At 41.3% G+C, this 16516-nt stretch overlaps 1 protein-coding gene across 1 annotated transcript in view; it reads left to right on the forward strand.

Moving 5' to 3' along the window:
• The first annotated feature begins 794 nt into the window (after positions 1-794).
• LOC140331860 (NACHT, LRR and PYD domains-containing protein 3-like) overlaps positions 795-16516 on the forward strand; it is a 45026-nt gene continuing 29304 nt past the window's right edge. Inside the window, exons 1-10 of the mRNA XM_072413194.1 lie at positions 795-1104; positions 5794-5899; positions 6402-6497; positions 7171-7331; positions 7427-7598; positions 8236-8301; positions 10409-12089; positions 12791-12955; positions 13911-14075; positions 15907-16071. Coding sequence (XP_072269295.1) covers positions 5830-5899; positions 6402-6497; positions 7171-7331; positions 7427-7598; positions 8236-8301; positions 10409-12089; positions 12791-12955; positions 13911-14075; positions 15907-16071 — 2741 coding nt within the window. The 5' untranslated portion in view covers positions 795-1104; positions 5794-5829. The remainder of the gene's footprint in view (positions 1105-5793; positions 5900-6401; positions 6498-7170; positions 7332-7426; positions 7599-8235; positions 8302-10408; positions 12090-12790; positions 12956-13910; positions 14076-15906; positions 16072-16516) is intronic.

Here is a 16516-nt window from a genome sequence, read left to right on the forward strand (position 1 = left end):
CAGCTCCCAGACAAAGCATCACATAACAATTCTTCCAGGATGAGGCGCCTGGGTTTAGCTAATAAACTCGTTACAGCCAGCTCCGGTATTTATCATTAGATGCAGCGTGTAAGATCGGCCTCCTCCCCTCCCACAAACACTCCAACTTTATCCCCTGTCCTTGTGTTTGTACATGGCTGACCAATCTGATCTTCATGGGAGCAGGACAAAGAATCTCCTCTCTGCTTATTCTTCCTTCTGGATATGCTGCATCTCTGTGTTGTCAGGATACCAAGAGACACGGATCCTGGTCAGCCCACACACAGCAGACATTGGAAATGTACAAGATAAAAAAGGAGTCTGCTGCAGGGAGAAGAAGCATTTCCTCAGTCACTTCTCCCCTAGTGATCAGACTGCAACATCACAAGTCATGAGATAAGAGGCTCAGCAGGGGCTGATCTGTACCGGACATTTGTAAACACAAATAAGAATTGTGGAGACAGCGGGATTTACAGGATTGTGTGACCTGAGCCAGCGGGCCGGATTTATGAAAGTTCTCCAAGACTGGAGAATATGGACTTTCATGGGTGAACCTGAGTGATCCAGCTACTATGGAATAGATCTAGTCCAGGACTGAAAATATTTGCCGGTTAATGGAAAATGCTATATAACCAACACCCCCAGAGCTGCCCATCATCTAACAGGTTTTATTTTACCCCCCATAGGTCTGAGGGGTATTAATAAAGCCTTGGTAAGGGGCAATATTCCTGTCATTGCCCCACCCAGGAACTTTCTAGTCACAGGAACTACTAAGCAGACCGATGCAGCCGGGGGGTTCTTTGTGAGCTGCACAGGAAGAGGCCTGTGATTGGCTGTGAGGAGAGGGGGACTGGATTTGGGTGTGGAGGTACATCCGGTGCTATATCTATGTCTCCATCCAAAAGTCTGCAGTGTTCTGCCTGGGAGCGCCATGAGAAGGATTCCTGTCTGCCTTCTGGGCGGCCATTCACTGTGATTGCTGGGAGCAGAATGTTTACTGCCCCATAGTGCAGGTGTAATACCCCCCAGCCCTCCCTGCCAGGGGCATTACTATCACCCCTGTGACCACTGGAGGGTGATTATTGTGTAAGTACATTGAGTCATGGCCCCGGACGGTTTATCTTCCTGCGGGGAGGGGAGGTTAGTTCTGCCCCTGCTTTCCGCTCCCATTACTGTCTATGGCATGGAACAACAATCACCCCAGATCAGGAAGATACGGCCGCCTGGATTTTGTATTTTCATCTGGCTGATTGTAAACAATATAGAAAAAGACAAAATGTTCACAATTCATAGTAATAACGGGATTTATATAGCACCAACATATTGCGCAGCGCTGTACATGAAATATTGTCATAAATACTGCACAAAGTCTGCTTTCCTATTCATTTCCTGGAACCTAGATGAAGAAATAAAAGCATTGATATGAAGTGAAATGATCCGGATAGGAATAAAGAGGCCGATCCATATCATGCCGGGATTATACCCGGGGCAGTTCAGGGCAGTTGGAATCTCTTGGCTCCGATTTGGAGAAATCTCTGGTTTTGGGATTCTCAACTTCTGTTTTGTATTGACCAGGTTCATAGGGCCACTTTTCTAACTGATCATTATCGGACAGTGATCCCACTGGTCTACAGTTAGGGCACCTGAGACTAATGGAGGAATTATCCGGGGACAATCTGGAGAGAATTCATTCAGTAAATGGCTCTTGAAGATTTGGAGTCTAAGCGTCTTCACCAGAGCAAGGGATAATGGGCCGATGACCCTAGTGCCGACTGGGCTACTTTGCTGCAGGGAGAACACCAGGTCTAATCCAACCATACTATACCTGTCATTGTGCAGCAGGGATGGGCAGCGCTGGATGAACCTTCATGGGATCTCATATTCGGATATCGCTGAACCCTACAAAGGTCAAATTATTTTACAAAAAGAAAACCAAAGAATTTCCTCTATGGTTTTATTTCTTGAGATGGGTAAGGGGTACTAAGACCTCTGTATTTGCAGGGTGAGGGGTGGATATACTTAGCTGTCCCCTTTGCTGCATTGGCTGAGTGTACAGATTGGGAAATCCAGCCCGCAGCTTTTGGTGTATTTTCTATTAATGCCCAGCACTTACCGCCTGTTATCATTCCCAGGCGCCCGGCAGTTGCCAAGTACTCAGGATAATGGCTCAGTTTTTTACTGCTAATGTGAGCTAAGCACAACTTGTTATCCCACATCACACTACTACAAGGGATTGCACGATTACTACAAGGGATTGCACGATTAAACATGGAACACTGGGCAGTTGGAATAAAATACACAGCACTGAATAGTCAACAAGCCAGGCAATAGAACATTGGAACAAAGTGTAGGCTGAAGATAGAATACTGACACAATAATAGAGGTTACTGGATACCTGTGGCATAAATTACTGGGAACACTGCATTTGCCGTATTGTGCCCCGCCTACTTTTTACCACCTGGCTACAGCTTACCCCCATCCAGCTGAAAATCATTTCTGGGGAGAACACCGATCTGGCATAGATCTGTGTATCTCTGTGTTTGTGTATGGTTGCCTGACAGATCAGTCCATGGACAGATTGCAGGAGGTGGTGCCCCTGTGTTTTGTGAAGGCAATGAGTTGAGCACGGTAAGGATTCACCTGAGGAGTCTTAGTTTGGGAATCTGATACACTGCTCCTAACTTATCTATTACACCAGATTGTATGTAAGATTTGTATCTGCCTGTGTGTGTTCATCCAGATAGTCTGAGGGAGGCGCCTGCTAGTGGCAGTTGGTGCTGTTGCAGGCAGAGGTCCCTGTCCTGTATTAGTGTGCTTGTCCCTGTTCCTCTTCCAACCAATCAAGGATCCCATGTTAACACATATAAAGACTGCAAGCCAAACAATTACTAAAGGGTGACAGGTTGGGCACCAGGGGTTAAGGAAGAAATGACAAAACGCCTTGTGCTCACACATTTCCTACATCTCGGTCTGAGAATGTTACTCAATCTGTGTTAAACGATCAGATTGGGCAACTCCTATCAGTGGGGACTTTTATTCCTGAGCGAGATAACAAAGCAACAAAAATGTTCTTTTATTTGTTATAAAACATAGTTATCGTATGTTTGTAGTATTGGATGAGGCTAAATTGTGCTTAAGATTTGTATTTCAGTTTGTGGCAGCATTAGGGAGACTTTTCCTCATTTCTGGTTCCTGTGATATCCTTACAAGCTACATAGAAGCTGTTGGAAATTTTACCTTTCTACTAAAATATGATACAGAAGTCGGTAAACAATGCTAAGAAAACTTTTGTCTGATTTCCCATTTAAGGGCCAATTGGAGTTTGTGCTGCATTACCCCAACACGTTCTCCTGCATTACAGTGCACTGCATCAGGCAGCCCATTTTTTGTGATTGGTTTGGCAGCGAACTTGACACACAAAACATTGGAAAACGCCTATTATTTCTTTCAGATTGGCATGTGTGTTGTGGTGCTCTGCAATGTGGGGGAATTTCGCGCTATTGTGATAGTGATTTGGGTGGTGTGCACAGTGAATAGCATTACACCGCGCTTCGGGGTAGCATTGTGCATTTAGGGCACATTTACCCAGCACAAAGTTCCTAATTCAGCCCTAATAGACCAACAATTAAATGGACAGCGTTGGATATTTGAATGTTCAGTATAAAGCAGATTAATGCAGCCCAGGAACATCTGGAAATATTGTGCAATGTCTTAGGGCTGCTTCACATTTGTGTATACAGATATGCACTGCGGTGCAGCCATTTATTTGAATAGATTGCCTATTGCATGGCGGTGCAGCATTTGGGTTTACCTGTGCACCTGCAGATTTGCCATTAAGCTCTAATTCCAGCCCCACAATTTTCACAAAACAAAATTGCTACAAAGGCTGATTTATTCCCTCCCCCATGAACAAGGTTATGAATTATTTTATCATAATGTAGACCTAAACTCATACAGCAACAACTGTCACCAGGGGGTATTATCTGACGAGAGAGTCCTGCAATGTCTGAACAATAAATCTCTGGCTCCTGGTGGTTTTCTGTATAAGCTTTGCACTGGGCATGCACCGTGTAGTGTGGAGTGCGGCAACGTGTGCTGTGGTGCTGCACAGGGACAATGTAAGTCTGGTACATGAAGAGGATCGCCATCTTCATGGAAGTCCAACCTGGAGCCTTCCAAGCATGCAGTGATGTCCTGGCCAGATCCACCATGCAGGGTGCTTGTACACAGGGAAGTATATGCCATAATCTGCATGGGAGCAGAGGCTCACCACCCACCTCCAAGTTTATTTCTGCTTTAAGGGATGAATGATTATTCACCAAATAAACCATAGGGGAAATGTAACAATTGGTCTATAAAAGGTATGAAAGGGTAAATACATCAGCCCCATTGTAATGCAGAGGGTCAGCATTGACAGTATACACTAAATAGCCACAGGGACAAGTTAAGTCCGCTTATTGGAAGTATGAAAGGCACAGCAAACAGAAGTGAATCTATAACGGCACACAAGCAAAAATAAAACTGGCCAGAATATCAGGATCAGGGCCAGCGCTAGGGTTCAATGTGCAAGTGGCCATAACATCAGCAGGAATACAGATCCAGGTACAATGGCCCTATGATGTATGAGAAGGCAGAATATATACACCTTCAGATAACCAGCTCCAGGTGTACCTGAGCTGCAGAAACCTCCCCTGCTGCTTGCCAGTCGTAGGACAAGCAAGACATAACTGAATTGCCGTGCTGCCAGCAGATGACATAGGGAGATGCAAGTTTCTGGAAAGGTAATTTATTAAACATACATTCCCTATAAAGTAGTGATATGTGTGAGGGGTGAATGTCCCTCTTATACCGGTTATCATGGTGAATGATTGGGGATCTCTGTGCTGGAGATTCTCTGAGAAATTGAGGGTTGTCTTTATTTCTTTGTAAGTAGGATTGCTGCTGTTTGTCCTGCACTGCAAAGAGTTAAAGTGTTGACATGCTGGTATTTCCTTATTGCATGCTGGGAGAGATGTAAAAGTTTTTCCTTCATCCTCTACCTTGCAGGCTGTGACAGAAGAGGTTGTACAATAATTATTAAATGGTGCAGAAGATTCAGAGATTGATATTGCTGTGTTGATATTGATAGTGTCAGGTTTGGGTTTTTATGACATCACTATTGGGGTCTCGTGTCCGGGGATTACTGCTGCAACCTTTTCTCTGAGGTTACTATTAGAGGGCCCTGCTTACCCTGAGGTCACTGCTTAGGCCTGCTTTATTGGCCCCCTGGGGTTATTTTTAGGGCCTGGAGCCCGATGTGTAATGGTGGTTGGGCCACCTTCTCCTGATTCCTGGCTGTCTGGGGGTTACTTTCTGGGCCCACCTGTCATATACATCATGGTAACCCCAAATCGGGACTGTGTGGAACTGCAAGAGCAATCGGGAGCGGAGCTGACAGCTCTACTTCCCTGATTGCTCTTGCAGCCCCAGCGTAACTGTAGTATGTGTTCTTGGATTGAGAATCTCTATCCAAGAACACATACGGAACTGCAGTTCATCTGCAGTCACAGCTGATTGGAAGCACTCGCGTCCCTCCTCCAATCAGCTATGACAGAAAAGTTACCACGGTCACTGGGCTGTACCGGTGACCGTGGGAACTGAACTGCAGATGAACTCTCAATGAAGAAACTCATGAAACTTTCAGCTTTCTAAAGTTTCTTACAAAGTAATGTGGGCTAAGAAGTAAAGGTTGGAAAGATTGTAAAAACCCAATAATGATGGTGTCGGTGTTTCTAGGTTTGGCAGTGATTTCAGTCACAGCAACTGATCAAAATGGATCCAGGGGGAGGAACTGCAAAACGGCAGAAAATCGTGGACCACATAACTGGAGCTGACACTGCTGGTAATTAGCAATCATGCATTGTTTATTCATTTCTATGATGTGATTTTAACTAAGATTCATTTATTTATTTATTCAAGATTCATAGTTTTTCTTACTGGTAAAGTTTATGTGTATTTTGCTTACAAACATTACTAGATAGACACAGCTTGTTCACCTGTTTTACACTTCTATGTGAATGTGATCAGTATAATGTAATTTATGAAAAGTGTGCAATTCCAATAAGTGTGCATATAATAAGAAAAGACTGAAGAAATGTCTTAGTATGTGAAGCCCTTTGCTCTGTCATATTGATATCTGTGACTGTTAGCATTCCTAGTGCCCCGGAGAGGGTTCTGGGAAGAGGGATTTGTATCATTTATTTGACTTGGTTGGCCTTCTCAGTGAACTGGTTTAGGGGTCCAATCACCAGATCCCCATGCATGTGTGTTAGAAGGAGGTAATACAAGGCACATTGCAGATAATTCCATAGTTATTCATATATTTCATCCCTTTCATGTTCCAGTTAAGGCTAAAATTTGGCCCAAGAAAGTGTCTAGAAGAGAACTATGGGAGAGCTCCGCTTCCTCCTATCAGAGCTGGATGAATGAAGGACAACTCGGTAAGTATTGTAGTTAAAGTAGTTTTTACTTGTGACATGTTTCCACAGGTCTTCCTAAACCCTTAGCACTTTTGATGACATTACTGAGGGTTTTGGAATGAACACAGCAGGAAATATAAATATCATGTTTTGGTGGTCTAGAGCAGTTTAATAGAATTTCATGTGAAAGTTTGTAATAATGTTGTTAATATTAAGTTGCTGTCTCATCAGTTTGAGCAAAGCAGTGTTGGTAAGGTTTACTTATTTGTAGGAACAAACTAGGCTGCTCACAAAAACTGTCTGACCTTGGAAGGATGAATTTTGTAATTCTGAAGAGGATAAAATGTAGAAGCATTAAGAAACAAGAGGCCAGAGGCCAATACCTTGTTTTCTTTTACTTCCTTTAATTTTTAAAAAATAGCAAAAGTTTTTTAGGAGTCATAAAATGTCCCTTCCTCAGGACTACAATATCACATACAGTGTACGGTCTATATAGGTTTATGAAATGAATGAACACTTAGGATGTTAAAAACAAAAGAAAAATCACTATAAATTGATTTTCACCTGTATATGATGTTTCACTTAGCCCTGAAGAAGGTAATATTTCTTTTCCTACCCAGATGTGTTGATGGGAGGTAAATGGGCTTCTAAATTCAGTGCTCAGAGCTGTAAATATTTCTCTGTGTTTCTGTAGATGACATTGAGAGGTTCCGCAGTCAGCTCCATGCATACTCAGACTCATCCCTGAGGATCATATACGAGTATTACAGAGATGATCTGACCCTCATCCTGGAGAATTTGGACCCTCATACCGTCCTGGGAGAGCTAAACTCTCGGAATGTGTTAAATATAGAGGTGGGACAATCAAATACATTTTTACATTTTAGGTAGAAACATAAATATAAAAATTCAATGGTTTATAATGAAAAATAATAAAATATATTTTCTAGAAATATCAGACAATGGAAAAAGACCCGACTTCCTTCTCTCCCATCTTATTACAAGATATTCAGGATCTGGGGAGAGAAGCTGTGATTGGGCTCTGGGAATGTCTCTGTGCATTACAGAGATATCATCCTCATCCTAATTTACTGGTGGTTCTGGGAGAGATCAGCCAGAGAGGTAACAGAACATTGTGTAAATTCTGTGATAATAAATTGACACCAATTATTTCATGTGTAATGTGTTTTGTGACGGGTAAATTTCCAATGGTCCTCTCCACTGTCATGTTTTTCTTTCTCTATGAAGAAGATTCCTGTCTTGTTCTCTCTGTGTGGTTTATTGAATTCCACAGACATATTACTACTCTTCTCTATTCTATGGAGTGTATCCATATGACCGCATTACTTTCCTCTAAAGCAGCGTGTCCCATCTCCTAACTGTCACCAACAATGCGCACACTCAGCAGGTACTGAGCCATGTAAAAATGATGTTCATGACACAGAAGCCACCTTAAAGGGATTTTATTCAGTTTTAGAAAATCATAGCTGGCTGCAAACTGAAATGAAGATGTACCTTTTAAAAGCATGAATTTACAAAATAGTGTAAATGGTAATGATATATATTAAAACATTCAGATAACAGATTATTCCTGAATTTTCCCTATACTGTATATGATCAGAATGGTAAGTGATTTACACTGATATGGTAATTGTAACACAATATTAGTTATATGCTGCTATTTAGACATGTGTGTGTATAATGTGTAGCTTGCTGTATATGAAGGTCAGCCTCAATCATTTTATATTTCTGTCTATAGGTGAGGGTCTGGTAGAACAGATTTTGCTGGATGAACATGGACACGTACTGACTCCAGAGCTGAAAGGTAAAAAAATACATTGTACAGAATCAGATAAAATGTATGTATGTAAATGTCAGATTTTATGTAAAGCTTGGAGTGCTGGATATGTACTCCCATATACATCGATATCTAACTGTTAATCTTTTTCCCCAAGGAACTCGGCTTGTTTTGTAGTTTTTATGTTTTCACTCAGCAGTAAATGGTGCGTATACAAATGATTCAGAGACAGAAGCCAACATGCAGAGATCAAACTTTGCATACACACACATGCTATCTAATACTTCAAGTGAGTGATCACTGACAATATATACAAAATGACAAACTGAAAGTTACTTAGCTTCAGATTTTTTCTGTGAACAATACTTGAATGTTAAGTGATCGCAGTGGAAAGCGGGCACTTGATTTTGAGTCTTTCTCTGTTGAAGTTTCACAGTGATCCCGTGTCAGCCTGGTGACGTTCTTTCCAGCTTGTCCTGGCTGTAGAGTCCTTGTCCTCTTGAGTCACCTTAAATGGCTTTTTCATCTCCGATGGAAACTTTTTATCAGGAAAGTTTTGTGGCCACTCCCAATTGGTCCATAAACATTCCACTCAAACTTAACATTACAGTTAGTGGAGCAGTCCTGCCGGCAAACTCTAGTTGTCTTGCACTTTAATTGCCATTGGTCAGTGATGTTTTTTTTTGTGTGTGTTTTCATCTAAACAATATGACTAGCTGATTTACAAGTTTTGCAATGTGATGTAGGTCACGTCCATATGCTATTTTTTCCAATTGTTTAAAAGACAAACGGTGGCCAACTGTGGTAATAAATCACATGTGGTTATATGTGTATATAATATTCCAACACAGCAGAGTAAGGTGAACACATGAAGATCACTGTCTAATCAGTAAATGGACCACTTAGATACAACAGTGATAGGATATCAGATCTCGGGTATACATTTTTAAGGTCAAAATGAAGGTATAGCCTCCACCTGTGCACTGCTGGCCTAAACTAACAGGATAAAAGTTTTTTTTTTGGATTTTTCTTGCATGTAATTGGGTATTCTTTGCAAAGTGAGCTTTAACCACATTCATTAGGCTAAGTTAGTTATCCCTTGCACAGAACTATTTCACACAAGCGAACAGACTAATTTCCTTTAGTAAATCTCTTCCACTTTTGGGCTTTTGTTTCAACAAGGCTCTGCATAATCACCGTCTATTGTGAACAGATCCTTATCAGACATTTAGTTCTTTTTGATACTGTATAATTCCATTGACTCCAACAGAGGCTAAAGCATATGGAGAGACAGGACCTCTAGGGGGCACTACGGCTTTCAAAGAAATGGTGTGAGCCCTGAGAAGGGCCAAGGAGCATAGTCTAAGCAGTCCTTGGGCACACCAGGGTGGGTAGGATGATGCACGGTATCCATTCACAAGGCAGAAGAATTGTCAAGGAAGACCGGAGTTGAGGCAGGCAGCAAACAAGAAAGGTCAGGAACAAAGCCAGGGGTCAAATACTAGAAATCCAGGAAATAGACACTGGTGACATAGGACCACCGCAGACGCAGGAAGTGGCAGGAGACACTGGTGACATTGCAGAATGTGTCTGTGTCTTCCGACACAGAGGAACACTGGAACACCACAATGGAATAGGCAGGAAAACGCCAGACTGGACAATAAGGGGTTAACACAGGAGCTGCACAGGGGGAGCACTGAATTAAACAGCAGGTGTAGAGGAAATACTCAGCAGAGTTAGGGGGCTTGGCACTAGTGGAGACAAGTTGCACGACCGCTGAGTGCTGTATCTGAGCTAGCGAAATAGCCAGGGATGATTCCTGGTCTATAGTCTATTTCCTGGTTAGCTGGCAGTATGGGAAAAACTGATAAACCTTGAGAGAGCATGCTCACCCAGTGTCAGAGCTGCCTGCATGCCCAGGAGAGAGACACCTGCAGTTTAGCAAGGAAGAGGTAAGTGGGAAAAGCATTATTTTCAGTGTAGCCCTTAATTTCCTTTGCAATGGAAATTAGTGATTCCTAGTTAACTTATTTATTGCTGGACTATGACATATATTAATGCCACACATAACATTGTCAGGCTTGTATTTGCCTGAGTCAAAATACAAATATATCTTAATTTTTTTTTTTTTTAGAAATTCAAGAAAAGCACAAACAGCATCTAACGGAGATTTTAGCTGAGCACAAAACCCCGGGGACTGGGGAACCTCTGGAACAATTCCTCATTAGTGAACGTTATGTAAACCTGGTTGTAGTCTCATCCAATCAGTTCAGTTCCCATCCTCAGAATGAACTAATCCAAAGTGGGGCAAAACATGACGAATACTTGAAGGAAACACAAACTAGGCTGGAACACATTTCCCCCAATAGGTTGTTCCGCTGGACGCACCAGACACGATGTGTCCCACATTCAGTAATGGTGAGCGGAGTGCCAGGAATTGGCAAGACCACCCTGATGCAGAACTTTGTCTACGATTGGGTGACTGGAAAACTCTACCAGAGATTTGCTTTTGTCTTCACCTTCAGATTCCGGGACCTAAAAAGGCTGGGAGAGGTCAGCTTGGAGGATATGATTCTTCAACAATATCCCTATCTGGAGAGCCAGATTGGAAACATTCTACAAGATCCAGAGAGACTTCTGTTTATGTTTGATGGTTTAGATGAAAGTATTCACCAAATGCATTTCAGATCAAGGGAATTCTCCAATCCAAAACAGAGATCAGATATCCGTGCGATTGTGGTCTGTTTGGTGGGGCAGAGTCTTCTTAAGGGTTGCTCTGTACTGGTAACCAGCAGACCAAACAGACTGGCATCAGTTGATATCCGTGTCTTCCAGAGAATAGCTGATATCATGGGATTTCTCCAGGAAGACAGGCGGATCTTCTTTAATAACTTCTTTGGAGATGAAGAATTATCAGAAAAGGCTTTTCATTATGTGAAGGAACATGACATGCTGTACACTTTCTGTTACATCCCATCATTCTGCTGGATTGTCTGTACAGTGTTGTCAGTGTGCTTCAAAGCCCAACCACCAAACACCGATCAGCTGATGGAATCATTGCCCAAATCTATGACACAACTTTTTGTCACTTTTGTCTCCAATGTTCTAGCCAATCACAGCCAGAATAAAGCCGATGATCACACTGCCCGGGACCTGCTGACATCTATTGGATGGATGGCAGAACATGGAGTCATGAATAACATAACGGTATTTAATAAGCATCACCTGGACTCATTCAGTGTGATAAATGATAATTATCTCTTTCCATATTGCATGGTGGAATCTGGTAAGCCTCCTGATGTGGATTTCACCTTCTTCCATCTCACTCTTCAGGCTTTCTTTGCTGCTTTAGCTCATTTTATAGACTATAATACCGATAGATTACAGAAAACACTTCATGCTGCTGAATCTTACAATCATGGCCGTGCTGAAATATTTCTCTGTTTCCTCTGCGGTCTCTCAGACTCTTCCACTAGATTCCTGTTAGAGTCTCACATTGGAGAATTGTCTGCTCAGGCTGCCAGTCATGTCACCTCCTGGATGCAGAAAATTATACAACAGAGGACTGACAAGAGAAAACTTCTTTATGCATTCTACTATCTCCATGAGAGCAGAAATGCGGCTCTGGTGTCACAATGTATTGGGTCAAATCTTCACCTTTTTTTTATTTCCCTCACCCTTCTGGATTGCTCTGTGCTGTCTTCCATCCTTCAGTCCTGTAGAGAGTTAGTAGATGTAAATCTGATGTTCTGTCATATTCAGAATGAAGGATTGAGGAAACTTATTCCGGCTTTACACGCCATGAACAAACTGAGGTAAGAGCTGAATACGGATAATCACGTTTCTGTGTTGGACATTGAAAATATTGGGGCTGATTTATTAAAGCTCTTCATGTCTGGGGAAGACAGACTATCATGGGATTACTTGGATGATGTAACAAGCCTGCGAGGAATTTGGTAAAATAATTTTCTATTTTTTGGCAAATGTTTTAAATCCTGGAGCTGATCCATTCCAGGTTTGCGCAATTGCCAGGTTCACCCATAAGCAAAGTCTATCTTCTCCAGTCTTGGAGAGCTTTGATCAGGCCCAGTATGTGATAGATCCTACAATCCCAAGAAACACATCTATCCTTTGCACCCAACATGGTATACAAACATTTATCATAACAAAGGAAGAGATTGAAAACACAGCACTATGAAATGTGCATATATACATATCACTTCAGATAATCTTACCCTATATTTATTTATTTAGAAACTAACATTATGGTCAACACCAACCAGTTTACTATCTCGGATGCTCTAGAAACACACAATTTACTTTCTGACTAATTTGCAATAAAGATAAAGCTTTTACAAAAATGTGTGCTAATACATTTAGAAGAATGAGTCACCTAAAAAATCCCCATGTGCAGAAATATTTTGGTTGCTAAAGGATTTTCCTTAAACAAAAAAAAAATAATAATAATATATATAAATTCATATTCTTCTGGTAACATTCTTCTCTTCTTTTACAGGTTGGATAATAATCACCTAACAGACAGTTCCTGCCCTGACCTGGCATCTGGAATAAGAAATAACCAGACACTGAGGACACTGAACCTGTCCTGGAATAATCTGAGGGGTCTTCATTTCAGGGATCTGATGGAAGCTGTGACAACAAGCCGGATAGAGGAAATACAGTGAGTATAAATGAGTGAGATAATATTCTGGGGCACGATCCAAAATATTGAAATATAATAATTCCATAATGTATTCATATCAGATCTCCTTTCTGACTCTATAAATAGCCAATCCCAGACTGGTATCTCATTCTTGGATCGTATCACACTCTTGTCAGACATAAATAAATCTTTTTCTGAGTCATTATTTAATTCCTATATTCCATTTAGTTTGGTGTGTAGTAAAATAGATGAATCATGAGTAACCTATTTTTTAAAATCTTGTTTAATTCTGATATTTATTCAGTCTGGTAACTAAAAAAAATAAATGACACTATCGGTGGCTGTACTGTACGGGGGGATCTGATCTTACTGCAACCACAAACATCCTGAGACCTGGCAGAACCATCAGCTAATCGGGGATCTCCCCATTATTGCATATCTGCTATAAAGTGTTGCAGAATCTCCTTATTATTTCCTGTGTATACAGAGCCCTTATTAGATTACCAGAATATCAGATAAAAATCACCTCATCCAATCATTAGCAATGCTGATTCCAGCCTCACACTGTCTGTGGAGATATGTCAGTGGTATTCTGTGGTATGGTGGGGATATCATCGTCTCTACACATGTATGGGAACGTTGAAGTGTCTACTCCATTATAACATTTTCCCTATAAAATTATATTACTCCATTCATGTAGAGCAGGGGTGCCCAACAGGTGGATCGCAATCTACCAGTAGATTGCAAAGGCAACGCAAGTAGATCGCGGAGCCCTGCCTTTCAAAATAAGCTCTACCACGCTCAGGAGTTATTAGGCCTCAATACTATTGTTGGTAGATCATTTTGACTTGGTCATTTTAAAAGTAGCTTGCAAGCCAAAAAAGTGTGGGCACCTCTGATGTAGAGAATAGTTTCATTCATTCCTGGGGAGACATTCGTACTCTTTTGGTAACATTCTTCTCTTCTTTTACAGTTTGGATAATAATCACCTAACAGACAATTCCTGCCCGGACCTGGCATCTGGAATAAGAAATAACCAGACACTGAGGACACTGAACCTGTCCTGGAATAATCTGGAGGGTCCTCATTTCAAGGATCTGATGGAAGCTGTGACAACAAGCCAGATAGAGGAATTACAGTGAGTATAACTGAGTGACATAATATTCTGGGACAAAATCCTAAATATAGAAATATAATCATTCCATAATGTATTCATATCAGATCTCCTTTCTGACTATAAATTGCCAATCCCAGACTGGTATCTTATTCCTGGATCTGATCGCACTCTTGTCAGGCATGATGTCAGCTTTTTCTTAAATCCTAAATCTGATATGCCATTTAGTCTGCTATGTAGTAAAATAGATGATATTATCATTCACAGGGGAATCTGATCTTTTCCTGAATTGGGTGCCAAATACAAACATCCTGAGAACTGGCAGGACCATCGCTATTCAGTGCTGGGAATCTCCTATGTGTATCTGTTGTTTGGTGTAAGAAGATCTTTACGTTACTGAACATCTGCTATTCAGTGTTGTGGGTGTAGCCCTGTATTTTTTTTGGGGGGGGGAGGAGAGATGACCCCCTCCAAACAGTCTATAGCGCTAATCCTGTAGGATTCGGGGAGATATAAAGCCTTGCTATGGGGAATAGTGGATTTGTTAATGGTTTGGCAGTGCCTGTACTCAGGATAGGTCCTCTGAGAGCAGGCGAGATTCCTTTCCTGGGAATTAACCAGTATTCTGAGATGTCCGGGAGCAGAGGAACTAACGTACCATAACGGCATTAAGATATCTGTACACACAGAATAGAAATAACAATATGTTTATATAGTAAATGCTAAACAAACAACACACAGGAATAGTATATGAACAAATAAACCCAACAAGAGTCCTGGTGTAGTTGTCAGGATGGTGGTGATGAGGAGATCCTCCAACAGACGCTGGACCAGCTTGAAGAGCAGCTTGTCTCTGAAGAAGTCAGCGATCAGCCTATGTACTCTGCAAATCTGTGCCTAAGGAGTCTCTATTCTGCTGCTGCAGCCGGAACTCTGGCTCCCTATGGGCCATCGGTTGTCTAACCTGGCTCCATCCTATTCTGAATATTGAGCTCTGTACTAATTCTAACTAAGCTCCCAGACCAAGGGGGGACTACAGCTCAAACTGTCTGTGGATATGATCCATGCTCCATACACAAGGAGATTATAGCACAATACGAGTCATGCCATTGGTATTCTGTGGTCTTCCTGTGTATGGTGGGGATCTCATCGTCTTTATACATGTATGGGAATATTGGGGTGTCAGAATGGTGGCCCAACACCTTATCCTGTGTGAAACGTACAACTTTCTTCTGTCATTTAGATGATTGGCCATTTATTAAGACATTAAAATGTTGAAATGTATTTTCTTGAGAATGGCATTTCTAAACAACTTAGTGAAGGCTCTCTACTATTTTGAGGGGATCTGTTACTATACTGATAGATATTGTTAATTGTTATAATTTGAAATGTATTTATGTTTAGAGTCAAACATGAGAACTCATTAAAATGTTCTTCTGAGGAAGCCAAAGAGCGAAAATCATTAAGAATGGAAAGAATGGTAGATTTGACCGTGTGTTATATAGCGGTGTATTTAACAACTGTTATCATTTTATATAAATGTTCAGAAATGGCTGATTACCTGAAATGTGATTGGATTAAAATCTTGTTTGTAATGTATATTTTTTGTACAAATTGCAACGAAGCTTTTCAAAAAATTGTGCTAATACATATAGAAATGTAAATATATAGAGGCACCTAAAAATCCCCATGTGTAGAAATATTTTGGTTGTTGTAGGATTTTCCCTAAAAAATTATATTTATGGCTAATGATTCTAATAAAGAGAAATGAGCTCCATTTATGTAGAGAACGGTTCCATTCATTCCTGGGGAGAAATTCATATTCTTCTGGTAACATTCTTCTCTTCTTTTACAGTTTGGATAATAATCACCTAACAGACAATTCCTGCCCGGACCTGGCATCTGGAATAAGAAATAATCAGACACTGAGGACACTAATCCTGTCCAGGAACAATCTGGAGGGTCCTCATTTCAGGGATCTGATGGAAGCTGTGACAACAAGCCGGATAGAGGAATTACGGTGAGTATAACTGAGTGAGATAATAATATTCTGGGACAATATCCAAAATACAGAAATATAATTATTACTGTAGTGGATCACTGGGGGTTGCTCATGTTAATGGGATGCTTACAGGGCAAATTAGAGGCAGCAGACTCCAAAATAACAGCAGTTTTAATTTGTTTAGGCAAGTGTTACAGCATACTCCACAGCTTAACAACAAAAACAATAAACAGTTAGCATATCTGGGTCTCTGGTTACCTCGCTTAAGTGCCCTTTCTTCCTAACACATACACTATATCAGTACTGTTACCTCACAACTTTGTAGAAATGTTTGGCAGCCTGCTTTCCTGGAACACTCTGGCTCTCTCTCAGCCTGGAATCCACTCTGGCTCTCTCTTCAGCCTGGAATCCACTCTGGCTCTCTCTTCAGCCTGGAATCCACTCTGGCTCTCTCTTCAGCCTG

Source organism: Pyxicephalus adspersus, chromosome 5 (genome assembly GCF_032062135.1).
Source record: "Pyxicephalus adspersus chromosome 5, UCB_Pads_2.0, whole genome shotgun sequence".
NCBI lineage: Eukaryota > Metazoa > Chordata > Amphibia > Anura > Pyxicephalidae > Pyxicephalus > Pyxicephalus adspersus.